At 45.5% G+C, this 16,771-nt stretch overlaps 1 protein-coding gene across 2 annotated transcripts in view; it reads left to right on the top strand.

Moving 5' to 3' along the window:
- LOC146183137 (uncharacterized) overlaps positions 1-16,186 on the top strand; it is a 41,632-nt gene extending 25,446 nt beyond the window's left edge. For both annotated transcript variants that reach the window (XM_084608693.1, XM_084608692.1), the window contains 3 exons: positions 806-866; positions 7,110-7,242; positions 14,218-16,186. In XM_084608693.1, the coding sequence (XP_084464819.1) occupies positions 7,130-7,242; positions 14,218-14,644 (540 nt within the window). In that variant the 5' untranslated portion in view covers positions 806-866; positions 7,110-7,129 and the 3' untranslated portion in view covers positions 14,645-16,186. The remainder of the gene's footprint in view (positions 1-805; positions 867-7,109; positions 7,243-14,217) is intronic.
- The last annotated feature ends 585 nt before the right edge of the window (positions 16,187-16,771 follow it).

The raw sequence follows: 16,771 nt of genomic DNA, 5'->3' as shown, positions 1-16,771 counted from the left end.
TTTGTTTTTAAAAAAGGGCACCGCATATTTATCACGAACAACCGACCAGTTTGAAAAATTATCGAAAAACTAATCTCTGCACGACTCATGGCATACCTATCAGTACTTCCATCTAATCACTTTGAGTCTAGGATTTTCCACTGAACATTCTCTGTTTTCTTTTACTGACAAAATGGAGGATGCCATTGAGGATAGTGTTATCATTGGAGCATTATTTAGAGATCTACCCAAAGCTTTTGATACAATTATCCAGTACATTCTTCTGCATAAATTATTGTACTTGAAAATTCGTGATTTGCCTTTAAGGCTTCGGAGCTATTTATCCAACTGATACCAAATTGTTCAAGTAAATAGTAACCATGGGAGTTCCTCAAGGATCTATTTTAGGCCCTTTACTTTTCCTTATACACAGTAGAACCTCTTTATGTTACCGGTTCATATGATTTCCGTTTTCATATGCTCAAAATCACACGCAGTGAAATGTCTCCATGTTTTAAAAAAATGGCCAAATTATATGTAGTCTTCTTGTGAAGATTGTCAAACGTAGCTTAAGGCTGATAAAAAGATTATTACCTGCACCCTAACATCATTTCACTGTAGGATACGCTTATGGCCGGTGCAAAAAGCGGCACGATTTGAGGCCACACAGCTGGTTTAAGCTGGTTTATTGTAATGAGTGAATTTTAGTGCCGTGTGATATTCAATTAGTTTTATCCAGAGACTAGGTCTGTCACACATTGCGCGTGAGCAGCACTAGCGACAGGAGGCATGTGCAGGTGCTGATGTGATATATTTAAATCTGCAGGCTCTGGTCATCATCCCCCTTGGCCTGTGCGTTCAGCTGGCTATGCTGTCTTCAGTATAGGGTAAGAATCACTGCACATTCAATGTTGGACGATTCTTCACACACTCTTGTTGGCCAGCCTCCATGGAGCATAGAGGAATCAAGTGTAGTGCATCACACTTCCCATTTCAAACCATTCCACACGCCCTCCGTTAGGATGTAATTGATGTTGGCCACCTTAGAGAAAATATGGAATGCATGTAACATCATTACTTCTCTAACAGTGGCAAATGTTTGTTCTTACTGTTCATTCCACGATGCCTAATTGATGATGCTCCGCCTCCTCTGTTCATTATTTAATTTTGAAGCTCTTTAGCTTGTCATTGATTTGGAGTTGAGGTTTTGTGTCTCAGCAATGGAATCTGTTTCACAGCTCGGAAAAAAAAAATTCTGCTCAGGCACTCTACACAAGTTTGGCGATCACGTATGTGTCACTGTAAAGAAATAAATGCATTAGGTCCAAAACAAAGCCAAGAACTGTAAGTTTCACCCTGCACTGGTTTGGTTCACCGATGGCTAGTAAGTTTTCCTTTGGAAGAAAGTTAATTAAAGCGAACTCTCTTTTGAAACTACTAAATGTATCACTATAGATTTGTGTGTTTTTCTTTGTGTCCATTCTTGAACACCATGGGACTGATGATTGCTATCAAGTACCAGCAGCAGAATGTTATGGGAGACATAGGTCTTTAAGATCAAAAAATTGCCAAAAGATCGCTTTTCTAAAATAATTTTATTGGAACCTAGAGGTTCGGAAGTGCAAATTTCTGAAGTATTATAGTCCTCTGAATAATACAGTAGCCGACGGGTTTTTCAGGCTCCAATAATTCGGACTTGCGCTATATTTCAGACTTCATTCAAGAACCGTCACATGCCCCAGTGGAACGTGCACATTTTCACGATCAATATTTCGGGCACTGTGGTGTCCAAAAGTTCACTTTTTCAGACCAAGTTTGGTGCCAGCAATACTGTGGAGACGCTTTTTTTTTTGCCGAGGGCTTTCTTTCTAGGCATAAAATTAAGGCGAGTGGACGTCGTTGTTGCAGACAATTTTGTTTTGCGCGGCTGTGAAAGCTTAGGTAAAGTGAGTCATTCAGACGGACTAGCTTGGTTCTCTGTGTACCATTCCCATTGGAGGCAATGGCAGTAAGGGAATGCTCTGCCGTGTCATTGCGGCAGCCTAAAGCGCGCTATTGGATGGAAAAACGGAGCCTGAGCTTTGTTTGATCACCGCCGGCGAGTTAAAGCAGAACAGGAGGGGGGGGGGGGCATTCACGGTAGGCCCTTGGTTTCTCCTGGTGAATTACATCACTGTCTTAACTGGTGCCTTCGCTAACCATGGAAACGGAAACTGCATGGTATTGCAGCGTGAGCATGACCTGCGTAAGTGGCTTGGACATGACGTAAGGTTACAGCATAGCTATTGTGTTTGGAGCTTCGCGTAATCTGCTTCTGCGGGGCACCACTGTGCATACGGTGATCGCTTTGAGCGAATTGCATGCTTCTCGGCGGCACGCATGCCTACCAATTGGTTCCAGTCACCGCGCCCGCACTGGCGGCCAGGCCCACTGAATTGAATTGTATTTGCGTGTGCGCAAGTGCAACTTGAGGGTATTAGTGTATTTAATGATTGCATTTTACACTTGTACTTAATATACTTGCAGTCTTTCGAGGATGGTTTTGAGGTCACGCGTCGGCATCTTGGGGTGATACGCACCTTACATTTTCGGGCTCGGTCAATAGCTTCGACCATAGGCAGATGTGATAGCCCTTGTTGGGAAGCTTGCGAGCCCTGAGCGCTCGTTTATTTTTAGCGTCCTTCGGCCAAGATTTTGCATGATTTCCACTGTAACGCCATGGCATGTTTTGTTTTCCTTAAGGGGGGACATGGATCTTAAAATTGGTTTTGTTATTTACTGCACAAATTTTATGAAACCTCGCAGAATTGTTGTTTTTTCTACTGATTGTTAATTATGCAAAAATTTCTTTTCTCGGGCAATTGGTTCTAAAGGTATTAGAGAATTATTGCTACTGTCTGCCCAAACAATAAGGAAAAAAATGCTCATCAGAAATTAATTTTTAATATACAGATAGGTACTATAAAGTGTTAGGAATGCAATGTTGGAAGTAGTTTTAAAATTGAACTAATAATAGAGATTTAGCAGCTCACTGAACTTCGCACTCACAGACATGGCAACTGTGTAAGGATTTCAAGATAAGATATAAAAGTTTTATAAGTGAAAATAAAAAATGTGACGCTAAAAGGAGCAGGGCAAGAAATGAAAGGATGTGTTTGGGGATATTTCTGTGTACTTGGCCATCACTAAAAAAAAAAATAAAGAAAGTGGCGCAACACAATCGATCGATAGGATCTCTCTCTCAGTAGTGTCTTTCGTGCTGTAATTATGGAAGATCATCACCATCTCGCCCAACAACCTGCTTAGTCGAGTGAAAGAATGTTTTTTGGGTATGAATTTCGGAGCCTGCAACCAGTGATCCCATGGCCTGAAAAAGAAAACAAGAAGTGACAGCAGCATTAAAACTACAATTCGGGTGGATAATGAGTCAACACCTAAAGCAGGTTCAATGCTGATATGCATTTCTTGAAAGTGTATAGGCATTCCAAAGAGTCCTGATAAAAAATGCATTCCGAGGAACAGTTCTGAAAAGCTTTTTGCAAGGAGGGGAGAAGGACAAAGAAACAATAATAACCACGCATGCCAAGCCGATTATCTGAAGAAAAAAAAAGATACAAGGGGGAACCTAATTAAGACGTTATAAGAAGGAAATCTTTGGAAAAACAGATGCAGGTTATGCTATTGCAGAGGTAGAAAAGAGGCACAAATTAAAGTTTGTGTTTTTCATTCATATCGCTTGTTCTGATAAGTGGAACAAATTTATTTTTGTAGCCCAGGGAGGTGGGGGGGGGGGGGGGGGGGGGACATTGCATATGTGCATTTGTGAAAGACGCAAGGTCTGAGCTGCACAGGCCCAGATGTCGCCACAAATTTTTTAACCAAATGAAGCATCACCATAAATACAGTAGACTCCCTTTAAGACGAACTCCGAGGGACCATGAAAATTGTTCGTCTTATCAGGAGTGCTTCCAAAAATGTTTGAGCATGCAGAGTGTGTCCAAATACCTCGTATATGAGAACAAATGAATAAAATGGCCTTTCAGGAAAATAAACTGCAATACAAGCATTTATTGGACTAATGATTGTCTACTACACTTTGCAGTAGTAAGGCATCAGGCATTGTTTACTGTTACCCAGTCTGTTACTTTTTTTTTTGTGTCTGTCATGAAAATCGACGGCCTGCTACAAAAGCAGACATCTCGCTTAACTTTTGAAGATACCCTTCAGTGCCCTGACGCTGTTCAAAAAACTGCACTAAAGTGTCTAGGCAGGCATCAGCTGCATCACAGGTAACTAGTGCAGATTCAGGCATAACATTCAAGCTGTCATCTTCAGCAGCAGTTTCCGATGGTAGGTCTAGCACTTCTTCAATCAGAGCGTCCAGTGTGTCAGCCCTACACGTTTCCACACTTTCGCCAATGCTGACATACGCACTGATGTCAATGAACACACCCTTACTGCTCAGTGCAGAAACAATGCTTCTATCCTCCAAGTTCGCAGTGTGGTCCTCGTTCGTAGTATCGCAGTCATTCTGCACTGAGCAATCACTAAGCGCCACAAATCCTGCATGGCGGAAGGCGTTGGCAATAGTGGCTTGAGTAACCTGCTCTCAGGCGCTCGTCAGTAAGTGGACAGCACTTAACAAGTTAACTGTGTACTCCTTACTGCTCTCCATGCAAATCAGCATCCTTAGCAGCAGAGAGCGACGATAGTGCCTCTTCAAGCTACTTATTACTCCCTGGTCCATAGGCTGCAGCGTCGGCGTTGTATTCGCTGGTAGAAACTCTAGTCGGATGGCATGAAGTTTGGCGATGTGGCCGTGTCCGGGACAGTTGTCAACAACGAGAACTTTTCTCTTCTGTCTCTGGAAGTGGCGATCCATCTCTTGAAGCCACTGCTCGAAAAGTTCCTGCGTCATCCACGCTTTTGAATTAGCCATTTACGTGACCGGCAGCGTTTTTATGTTTTTAAAGCAGCATGGTGCTTTAGATTTGCCAATCACCAGCAACTTTAGTTTGTCAGTCCCAGTCATATTTGCGCCCACGAGGACCGTTACTCGAAGCTTGCTCCGTTTGCCTGCCACGCAGTCATCACCAGCTAATGCGAGCATTTTATTTGGGAGTAGCTGGTAGAAAAGCGCAGTTTCGTCCACATTGTATATGTCTTGAGGAGGGTCATATTCGTCCATGAGTTCATTCATCTTGTTCTGCCTCCAATCGCTGCAGACTGCTTCATCCACTGCAGCGGCCTCGCCGACAACACAAGGAAAGGCCAGTCCATGCCTTTTCCCAAAACGGTCGAGCCACCCATCGCTGCACGCAAACTCGACATTCAGTCGCAGGGCAATTTCTTCCGCCTTAGCTTTCAGTAGCACTCCATTCACTGGCAAATTCGCACTGCGTGCTCTCTTCACCCAGGCAAGCAGGACGTCTTCAAGGTCTTTGTGCATAGCTGTGCGCATCCTCTTCCGCTTCGGCGCAAACTCACCATCTTCCAAAGCACTGATAATCCGCACTTCGTCCTTCACGATACCGCTCACGGTACTTTTTGCGATGCCGAACTTGCGCGCTGATTCAGTCTTTGAAAGCCGGCCGGCGCGAACTTCGGTCAAAACTTCGGCCTTCTCATGAAGCTCAAGCGGCTTTTTTCGAGTTGGCCGACTAGCCATAGCAGCACCACGGCGAACACGGTGCGCACGAAAACAAACAGCGCACACCACGAGGTGACAGCGTACAACCTAGTAGAAAATTGCGGGACACGACGCACACACCTGCCACGAACAATGGATCTGTGCACTGCTTAGTAGGCGTCGTTGGCGGTCAGCAAAGGCGCGGAGCTTGGTAGCACTGGCATGGCGACACTATCACGTGATCACCATTGGGAAACGTCATTGGCTGCTTTTTCTTACCGTTTTTCTTTCCCGCGTTTCGCTAGTTTTGCTCGCTGGGCCGCGCATGCTCTTTTTTTTTTCTCTCTCTCTCTCTTCCTCTCTGTGCTCTGTTTCGTCCTTGCCCGAGGTCATACCAAGACAGCCGGCGTTACGCGAAACGCGAACCTACTCCTACTGCGGGGACAAAAGGAGTGAGCGGGGGAACGGTGGGAGAGGACGAGCAGCGGCACTCTTCCGCCTTCGTAGAATCGCATTTCCGACGCCGAAGTGCTTGGGTCTGCGTGCGTCGGCGGCACGTGTGGTCGTGGCACTGAAAAGCTTTTTTTTTTTTTTCTTTCCGCTGAAGCACTGCTCAGACAGTCGAGTAAGCTACGCGGGTGGGGTGCGGCCGGCCGTGAAAATTCATCTCAACCGATTAGCGATTGCAAAGTGTTCATCTTAAGCGCGGATTTTTTTTGCATTGACTCTATGGGGGACCAAACAAACGACCTCCACTGTTCATCTTAACCGAGGGTTCATCTTAAGCGAGTTTGTCTTAACGGGCGTCTACTGTATCCTCATTTGCACCATGGCACGGGGATTAGTGTCAATTGCACTGAACGCATTGTGCTACAACCAAACCTAACGCGGAGCCTCGCGACATGCACTTATTATCCTCCCAGTAGTGAAACAGAAGTGACATCAACACCCCTAGTTCACCAAGCTTGGTGCCAATGTAGCTTGCGTACAAATAAGAGTAGTACTTGCACTCATGGTCCGCAATAACCTTTGTACCTCATGCGGCTCTTTAGATGTACTGTACACGGAAGTGAGACATTAATGAGGCTTGGTAACGCACCCCGCGCTCGTTCGCCGACTCAGTATACAACCTGAGCTGACCTAGCGCTGCAGTTTTTCAATTGTGCAGCGAAAAACTATGTCTGGGAGTCACTCAAGCCAAAGCAAAAGGTCCCTCTGTGATTGAGAGAGTACTTTAGATCAAACTAAGACATTGCTCCTTCCAGAGCATGGCGGGTGTGTACAGTGTAAGAAAAAAGGAATGTGGCCCACATTACAGAGCTAGGCAGGCCAGTGGGGATAGTCAGGATCAGAACGGCGATGGTAGAAGATGAAGTCGTCATTCTGCAATGTTCCAGATGAATGCCCTGGATGGTGTGCACTCTGTGGCGAGGAAGGCTTGATTGGGACAAGGGCTACAGTTTTCGATGGTGTTAATCAAGGTCTGCTGTCGAACATGCAGGTTATTGTGTTTTAAGGAAGATGGCCAACGTGGCAGAAAATACGCCACTGGGCACAGGCGCTTCCATCTCGGCCACCTTCCGCTTCCTGGACACCACAAACGTTAACATGGAGGATGCCGACGACAATTTTAGGTGAGCGCGGTGCTGTTTTTTACAACTAGGAAAAAGCCGTGACTTGCTTTACCGTGCTGAATAATGCCTAAAGAAAATTCTGAAACTCAGCACTGCACATTCACTTTATGCTTGTTGCGAGCTGTTCCAAATTTCATTATCAGCATCCTACATTTTATTTCTTGTAGCAGATTCCATGCAAGAGTTTTGGTAGTTCTAGGTAGGCGTACCCATTCCATAACAACACTAATCCGAAGCAACGTTACACGCTACTTTATTGTGTAGTGATGAAGCTAAGCCCAATATGCGGCAAAGCCCATTTTAGAGGTGTGTCATTATAAACATAGCAATAGGATCGTACTGGCTCCTCACTGTTTACAGCTACATAACTGGAAGGGAAGCCCTTTTAATACAAAAATAGCTTAGATAAAAACACCTTGATAGTTTAATTATTTGGCCAATTTTAGGCTGCTCACGACACGCGTCACCTCTCACTGTTCGCCCATAATATGCAGAACTGTAATTCTTCAACTTTTGTATTTACTCTGCTCCTGATATCTTTATTTGTTCCTCCCCATTCCCAACACATATTTTGCAGTGGGTGTTAAAGCTAGCGTGCAGCGCAATAAGGCTATGGTGCAAAGTATGACCAAAAGCATAGTGCCCCGGCACCGTATAAATTTTCTACTGAAAGCCTCCTCTAAACTGCCCATCTCGCACGCTGGGTTACTACAAATGCACAGCCGCTTTCTGAACCATCACAACCATGCATGTCTCTCCCCTCCGGGGTGGTGCAGTGGTTAAGGCGCTCGACTACTGTGCCCTAGGCCTCGGCGGCCGCTTTTCGATGGAGATGAAAAGCCAGGTGCCCGTGTGCTGTGTAATATTAGTGCATGCTAAAGGACCCCAGGTGATTGAAATTGCCGGAGTCCACTACGGTGCCTCTCATAGCCTGAGTCGCTTTGAGACGTTAAATGCTGCAAAAAAAAAAAAACAACTGCATGTCGTTAACAATGCATCTCGAATAGCTTTTCTCTGCGTTCACTTAGCTGACTGCACAGAGCTCGCAGCTTCGGCAGAATGGAAATGTTCATACCGAACAGGTAGCGTGGGAAAGCATTGCAGATGCTTCAGTAACTCTTTGCTCATCTTGCTAAGCTTTATGTTAGGGCACTGTGATAGGCACAGGAAACTTTACTGAAAGCGGCCAAGCTCTGCGGTTGGTTTTTTCCTCCTTGGTTGCCAAACGACAGCTCGACATTACTGTCGAAAACAGCAAACCGCACTTTACATTGGGAACTGCTGTTATTATGTGCCCAGCCAGGTTATGTCTCCAATAGTAGTCTCAAAACTGTTGCCAAAGGTATGCCAAACCCTATGTATTGCTTTTCAGTGCAGCAATTGAGCTTATGGCGCAAGCGACGACTTAAACATAGGCAATAAAAAGGAGGAAGTCCTTCTTTGGACTACCTCTAACGCTTCTAGGAAGCCATTGTTACACACTAACCTTAGACTAACAAAAGAAAACCTTGTCACTTCGTAACTTCGGCCACTTGCAGGCTGTTGTGATAAGGTGCTTAGGCATCCACTTCCACTGCAATGCTCTGAAAATTATTTTTTAAATATTGCTGTTCATCCTCTTTTCTTGTTTTGTTCATCCTCCTTACTCCAATTGAGAAGCGAGTACCAGTACAGAGCTCCCCTGAGGCCTTAGAATGCTGACATTCTCTCAATCCGTGAGGCAGCATTATCGTCAGCTGCGAAAACTGCTGTCACAGCTGTTCCCAATCTAAATGCAGCTGTAAAGTGCCTCAATGGGCTCCCATAGCCTATCAAGAATATGAGTAACTTGAACGCAATATATGGTGTTTCAGTGCAGAGTCCATGCTTTATGGTGCGAGCAATAACTGAAACATATATTAAAGAGCAATCAATAAAAATGAGTCCTTCCTCCCTCTGTTTCTCTGCATTGTCATCATCATCAGCCAGACCATACCCACTGCAGTGCAAAAAGGCGTCCCCAATGTTCCTCGAATTAACACTATTATCTGCTAGCTGCACTCACTTTACCTCTTCAAACTTCTTAACCTCACTCCCACTGACTTCCTGGCACCCCCTGCTATGCATTCCATCCCTTGGAATCCAATTTGTTACTCTTAGCACCCATCTGTTATAATTTGTCCTTCCCGATTCCCACTGAATCCTTAAATTCCTAGAGGTATTTCACTGACCCACTCTGCATGTTTATCTCTTAGCGCTATACCTATCATTTTCTGTCACAGCTTTCTGCATTCTTCGCAAGATAAGTTAAGGACAACGGTTAAGCTGAGGAAGGCTTCCTTTTGAAGCGTTTTATATACACGACGGCAGTGAGGAAGTAATATCTCATTTCTTGTCATTCATTATCTTGTGCAAACGTCGCCACCTGTGGAGTAAATACGCAAGACAGTGCTCAAACATCTCGAGCGTAGCATACCGAGCGCACTGAAGGCTATTTGCCGCGATATCGACCTAGAGGTGGCGCCACCGTCACTCCGGTAGTGTGGATCGGCAGCCGGCGGCGCTCGCAGAAACGCACGCTGCGTAGGTCTGCTTCCGAGTTTACGGCGGGTTTGTCGGCGATGAAAACGTGTCTTCTGCAGTATTTCTGCACTATTGCAGAAAAAAATCCAAGGATTTCGCCAATGCAGCAGAAGAAGTGCGGATTTTAGGAAAACAAAGCACGCAACCACCAGTCTTCTAGATTTACTGTGCACGTTTCTTACGCTGTACCGCGCTCACGCGCCTAATGCTTGGGCCTGCCTAATGACAGCTTTGTTTTTCTTATCGACTTTTAAACAGTTTGCGCGTGTCTCATGCGAGTGAGACCGGCGAATTTAGTGCCAAGCCCGCACAGATACCTGCAGTACTTTAGATTGAATCGATGCAGCCTGGTTCATTATATATCGTACTTGACTCGAGGATTAAGCTGGCTAAATGTAGCACTGGCAGCGCACTGCATAGCGATTTGCTTTAGACTAAGTGCACATCAACTCTGGCCCCCAGACAACCACGCACAAGTATTCCCCAAAAATGAGATCCCGCCGACACTATACAGGAAACCTCGCCGCACAGGAAAGCTGATTGTTCAGGTGTACAGCGCTGACTGAATTGAATGTGCAGAGATGCTTTTTGCGGCCACTGTCATAAATTGTGATAGTGTATTACTGCATGCGCCACTAACTGTAAATGATTTCCTGAAACCGAGAAAAGTATAAGGGATTTCTGATGTGTGTGATGTTAATATATAACGGTAAATTAGTAGTGTAATTATTTTATTTTGCAATGCCAATAAATTTCACCATGTGAGATAACTTTTGCACACTTGACAGAATTTACAATAATCAGCGATTAATTTTCAGTAACGTTAAAGTGCAAGCTACGAATTACTCGCTGCGAAGACATCGTTATAAACTGCGCATGGGCACTGTCATGTTCTGGGAAGCAATTTTACAGGCTGAAAATTTCTTTATCACTAATTATTTAGCAGTGACTAAATCTTATGCGAAGTAAAATATTAGGATTGCTTCCAAAATAGATGCCGGATATAAAAGTATTCCGAAGGAAATGGAGGTCATCTTATCATGCGACTATAAAGATGTATTTATTCCTGAACTAAACACTGATATTTAAGCCCGCATGAAGCTGTTTTACTCCCCTTGTCAGAAACTACGAGTTTACGCGGAAGACAGCACTTGGACGAAAAGGGATTATAATGATTATAATAGGCTACCAGTAAAGTACATTAATCTAGGTGTATTATGTAATATTTAGGGTAAAAATTAGGTGCAGGGAATATGTTTCTCAAACATTCGAGCATTTCTCTAAAGCCAAATGTGCTCACTAAAACTTTTACGGATGCACAGAAGCCTTCAACAAAAAAAAAAAAAAAGAAATGCATATTGGCCCGGGTTTAACGCATGAAAGCGGGATCGGCTATGACAGATGATTGCAGAGGCTGGTTTTGGTGTCTTTTTTTTTTTTTTTTCATTATTAACACCACATTTACCACGTGGGATTGTTTACTGTGCAGTCAAATCCCACAGCAGAGGAGCGCCTTTCGAAACGGTTGTGATTGAATCCCCCGTTCTCAAAACCAGCAGTCGAGTGGCCTAACCATTGAGACACCGCGACAGAAATTTAAAAGCAAACAACAAAAAAAATTACTCACACAACTCTATCGTGAATACAGAAGGCATAGTAGGCATAGAGTGGTCTGTTCAAACTGCATTCTGCTATATGAAGCAGTCTGCGGTGGCATATGTTTTAGTAGCTGCGGTATTCCAAACAGAAACGGGAATATGCGATTTCTGAGCGTTTGCATTAACTTTTATTGACGGCAGCGACCTGTTTTGCTTTGACACGGCGGTAACGACAGTACCACTTCGTTTGAGACTTGCATGTCAAAGGATCTCAAGCGCCGAAGACCGCGATGGATGATGTCCTTATCCAAACATGACATGCTCGATACGGACAAGTATTTTTTTTTAATGAAGCGTGGGGTTATAGACCGTTCATATTTATTTTGCAAGAGGCATATAGGTAAGCAAAAGCTCACAGGAACCGCGAAACAAACAAAAACACTCCTGCACGCGCGCGTAAATCACTGCGGGCTGGCACGCGACGCGAAAACAGATCCACACTGAGTAGGTTTCGCCGCTGAGCCGCAAGGTGGCGACTCTGCTCGATCTCGAGGCCAATAGGCACCATGAAGGAGTAACTCGCACCGCTGTGCGCATGCCCCACGCAGCAGGAGGGAGATTCTTGTGGGGGACTGGCTTCTGGACGGGTGTGCCTCGCCGCGGAGACGTGGCAGATCTGTTGTTCATGGGTCGCATTTGCCGTTCATTCTTTGGTCACAAATTAATTGCTAGGTTGCACATATTTTCACTGGCCAGATAAAATATTTTTCATGTCCCTAAATAAGCTTAACGAAGCGAAGCGACACTAAGTTCGGATCGCTGCCATCCAACCAGTAGTCAGCTGGCAATCATGCCCTGATTTGGTGCCTCCAAATTTTCCACGAAGCGTTTCTCCCAAAGTAGGATACACTACCCTCACCTCCGTTGGCTCTCTTTCTCAACTCGTTAAAAAAAAAAAATTTGTAACTCATAGGCATCTGCTCTGTCTGCGTGGTGCCAATTGGCATGCCCGACAAATGGATTGCGTGTCTATTGGGACCACCACGCGTACCCGGTGAGTCGCGCTCATAGAGGAAGTTCTTTGCATAATTTTTATTTGCTGTCCTGTTATCTATATTTCCCTGTCCACGATAGTTTTCACGAGCACCTGTACAATGCAGAGAGTAATCGATGGGAATGGAGCGTTTAATTGTATATTTACTATGTCTTGCGCTTAGTTTCGCAAATTTGTCTGAACTTTTTTACTTTCTTTCATTTTTCCTCCCTCTCAGCTCGTTCCTTTTTTCCTTTCATGCTCTGCCGCTACTTCTCCCTTGTCTGCCATTCCATACACTTTACTCATTTAGTTGTGTTAATGAAATTTCGATATCTACTGAGCTGTTGCACCTCGAATGATGAACTTATGCCATACTGTTCAATAGAGACTAGTAACATTGGTAAATGTTACTTTATTTTTTTACCTATTCGTGGACACTCTGAACACATTCATACATTCGTGACACGTCATTCTGCTCCAAACAAGTGGTCGAGCGGCCTGCTGCCACTTGTTACCTTCCCCCGTCCTAACTTAGTTTCGTGGCAGAGAACTTGCATGTATGGTTAAAGAGGTAATAAGTATTGTTACAAAAAGGAAAAAAAAACTAGCATTCAAGTTTGGATCTGAGGCAGGACGTTCTTTCAATGACAGAAAAAAGTGGAAACTTCCTCACCAAAAAGACAGCTAAAGCTTTTCAAAGGTCTTCTAGGTAATATGAGTACCTGCAGCATTGTCAAGACCTGGTGATCATTCTTGAGTTTTCATGCTTTTCGTGTTGTTTATTTTTTCTCATACTTTTTTCTCCTTTTCAGCTCCAGCTTCATTTATTCCTCTTCTTCTCCCATACTCGTTCCATCCTTCTCCACTGCGCAATTCCTCGCAGCTTTCCCTTTTTCTTTCTCAGCCAATCCCGTTTGGATCGTCCGAGGCTGGCTTTGTATGTAGCTGTACCACACGTGGGAAGAGGGGGGGTGGCTACAATTTTTTATTTTATTTTGTATCTGTTTTTGTATCCCCTTCCCCCCTTCGCTTTTTGCTCGGCCTTTTCTAACTGCTGCGCGTTTCTTCTGCCGTCTTCCGTTTCTTGTATTTCCAGCCTAGAAATAAGTACCTAGCAGGCAGCCAGGGCTTGTCCGTGTCTCTCCATCTTGTGTTGTGTGGCTCGTGTGTTGTTTATGCTTTGCTGTATCACTCCAGCTGGCCGAAACTGCCACCATTTCACTGCGCAGACCCCGACTACATTCCACGACCAACTCTTTCAAGTGCGCGCCCTGCCCAGGCGGCCGCGCCTGTCCCTACAAAAATCTGTCGCCCACTCGTGGCGCAGCCTGTTCGCTGCGAATGCTGCCCCTGGGTTTATTCATGGTGCCCACAACAGTTTTGAGCCTGCGACTGGAAATATATGGCGAGGGCAAACATGTTATTATACATCTTACCAACTTGCAGTGTCATTAGCGGAGAGAGGGAGAGCAGTATCTACGGTAACTGCTGGGTGTCATTTCTGGCATCGCAACCTATCGAGCACGTCAATTAAGCTGTAACCTAGGGCTTGCTCTTGCATCTAAATGTGAGTAAGGCGGTGGACCAAAAAAAAAAAATAAATAAATAGAGCTGCGGCGTTTTAAAAATGCATTGTGAAGAACACAGACACCTTGCTAGATGTGGACGTAGAAGACTCTTTCTGTCTCATTGTTGTCGTGCAGAGCATCTCTGGTCTGGACTGGATTGATCTGCTGACCTCAATGTCACCAAATAAACCCTCTTCTTCATTTGGTGCAGGTGCGGGGAGTCAAGAATGTTTGGGATTGTCAAGGGGCAGCAAGGAGTAACGTACATGTATCGATCTTTGACCAGGGAGCAGGTCTGCACTGTCGAAAACAAGAGAGTCTCCAAGATGTCATCGTTGCTTGGCCCTTGTTGCTTCTGCAGCCCACGACGATGTGCTCTTGGCGACGACCGCTATAAATCGCCAGAGCTGAGCAATGGAAGCTTCTTCTCGCTCATCGAGCTACAGCCAACCAACCACGTGTGTGCTCTGCGGGCCATGGTAGAACTGCCTACTGCAGTGACGGTGGTGACGAGTGGCCCAAAGCGCAGGCAGCCGTGGCGAACTACGGCAAGTACTGTCCCTCGCGAGGTCGTCCGCTCGCGCTGTGTGTGCAGTGTCTGTATCCGGTGGTGTACCATGCAGCGGAACTTTATATAGTTGCCTAATTCACAGGTACAGTTTCAATAAACGTGCACTTTCGAAGCGTATTTGTCAACGCTTCACCGTTCTGACTTCGTGGGCTCTGAAGCTGTTGGACTGCTGTATAGAATTGCGTGTCATCCTCCTTGGCGGCCTTGTGGGCTAAGGGCTGACAAGGCCCCTTGCAGTAGCTGCCCAGCTTCTAGCAGCCTACGCACTGCGTACTTCCCATTGGGAATACATCCATGAGGTCCTCCATCTGCACGTGATGGACGCATGAAACTTTGACGGGATGGAGTCAAGGCGGCTGGCAGCCGCGATCAAGGGCCTCAGCTTGTCTCCGGGCGAGTCACGTCCGCGCCAATGATGATCACCGGCTTCTGGAAGATAGCCGGCTTCTCCTTGGTCAATAGGCCATTGCTGGTGCCGCCAAGCTTGGCATTGATCATCTGACACAGGTTGGTGATGAGCTCAGCGTCGCACTTCTTGATAACGTTGTTGTCCATCACGCACCGGGTGCCCAACCCGATCTCTGTCTCGGCCACCTGCTGGATCTCGGCGTAGTTCGACTTCTTGGTGAGCACGATGATGACCGTCTCCAGGTTTGCAGTCTTGCGCTGTGTTGCTTTGAGCGAGCGAGCGCAAGAAGACCCTGTGCGCAACGCCGAGCTTCATGGCCCCGGAAACACTTTTAAAGGCAGGACATAGCTTCGAGGTCGACGTCTGGTCGATAGGATGCATCATGCACAAGCTGCTTGTGGGGCGACCTCCGTTCTCTGCTTCTACTAAGGAGGGAATATATGACCACATCAAAGCACATAGATACAGCGTCCCTCCGACAAGCCCTTGCTTTCCCAACTCCCAACGTGCTGCCTGGTGATACCACCGTGTTTTGACGCACTTGAAACCCCTGCGACCACTGACTGCCGTCAGCCCCTTTGGGAAAGGGGCAAGGACCTCAAGCTAGAGGCCATGGTTACTCCTGTGAGGAAGCCTCAGGGCAAGGAGGGAAAGCCAGCGCAGAGCCTGAAGCCGCAGCGGCCAACAAGACAGAAGGCAGCCCAAGCGCCACCTGCAACTGCTGCAATATCGAAGACTGGCAAATCGTGTTGCATGCAAACAAAAAGAAAAATGCTTATCCTCTAGGTTTTTCCAGTTTTACTCGGTCCCTAAAGTTTAAAAAATTAACCTCCTTGGTATTATGGCTCTTTTTTTTTTTACTGTGATAGCATGCCTTGCAGTTTGACGCTTAATTATTTACAAGCATAAGTACACACAGTGTTGGTGATAGGCAGCTATGGCTAATTTCCTTTGGATCACATTCGTACGGTCCAGTTTCACATCTCTTCCTTTTTTGTCCCGAAAGTAAAGTTTCTTCCCTGTTTAACAGCTCTAAAATTTGAATTCGTGCTGCAAAGCGCAGAATTTTTTTTTCTTTTTCTGAGCAACTCCAAAAATTTCTACAAGTCCTTTTTGAGCTGTTGCACCCCTGGGCTCGAATGCTAGGTCGCCATTGGTGAGGCCTGCTCAGCAGCTGTCGTAGAAGGGCATTGAGTTGTTGCGTCCTTAGCATGCCGCTTTATTTGGTTGCCCTCGTTTGTTTGATTTTTAACAGTGCCGAAAGTGGCTGCAAAGCTGTCAAAATCCATTGACTTTGACCATGAGTGCAAAGTCTCGATGGTAGAAAAAAAAATTAGGAACAGGTCAGAAATCTTTGGGTTGACACCAAATTTATCGGGGAGGAGCCTGTAACCGAAGAAAATTCAGCTGGAAAGAATATTGGGTTAATTTACATGGGAATCGCTGCATTGCGATTGTCGACAGCAGAAAAAATGTTAGAGTTTTAAGCATAGCTTTATTTAAAAGCTTTCGCTCATATAACTATAATCAAGCCATGCTAAACACCCACTATTTTTACAGCTGTCGACAAACAGTAACATATCCACCCCCACTTAAGCATGGTGATGGTGGCCGACCTATAGTAGCGTGTCGCTGGCTTAGCTCCAAAGAGCTAAAGGCGTGGCCACAAAAAAAAAAGAAGAAAAAAAAATCCACTGCAGTTTTGGCAGGGTCAGTCTGAAGTGTACCCATAGTGCGTCTCACCACTGTTTGCAACCACTATGGTTTAGTAAGGTTGTACAAAGA

This window comes from Amblyomma maculatum, chromosome 7, assembly GCF_055883805.1.
Source record: "Amblyomma maculatum isolate TAMU_Amacu chromosome 7, ASM5588380v1, whole genome shotgun sequence".
Classification (NCBI taxonomy): Eukaryota; Metazoa; Arthropoda; class Arachnida; order Ixodida; family Ixodidae; genus Amblyomma; species Amblyomma maculatum.
This window is presented reverse-complemented; position numbering and strand designations above follow the sequence as displayed.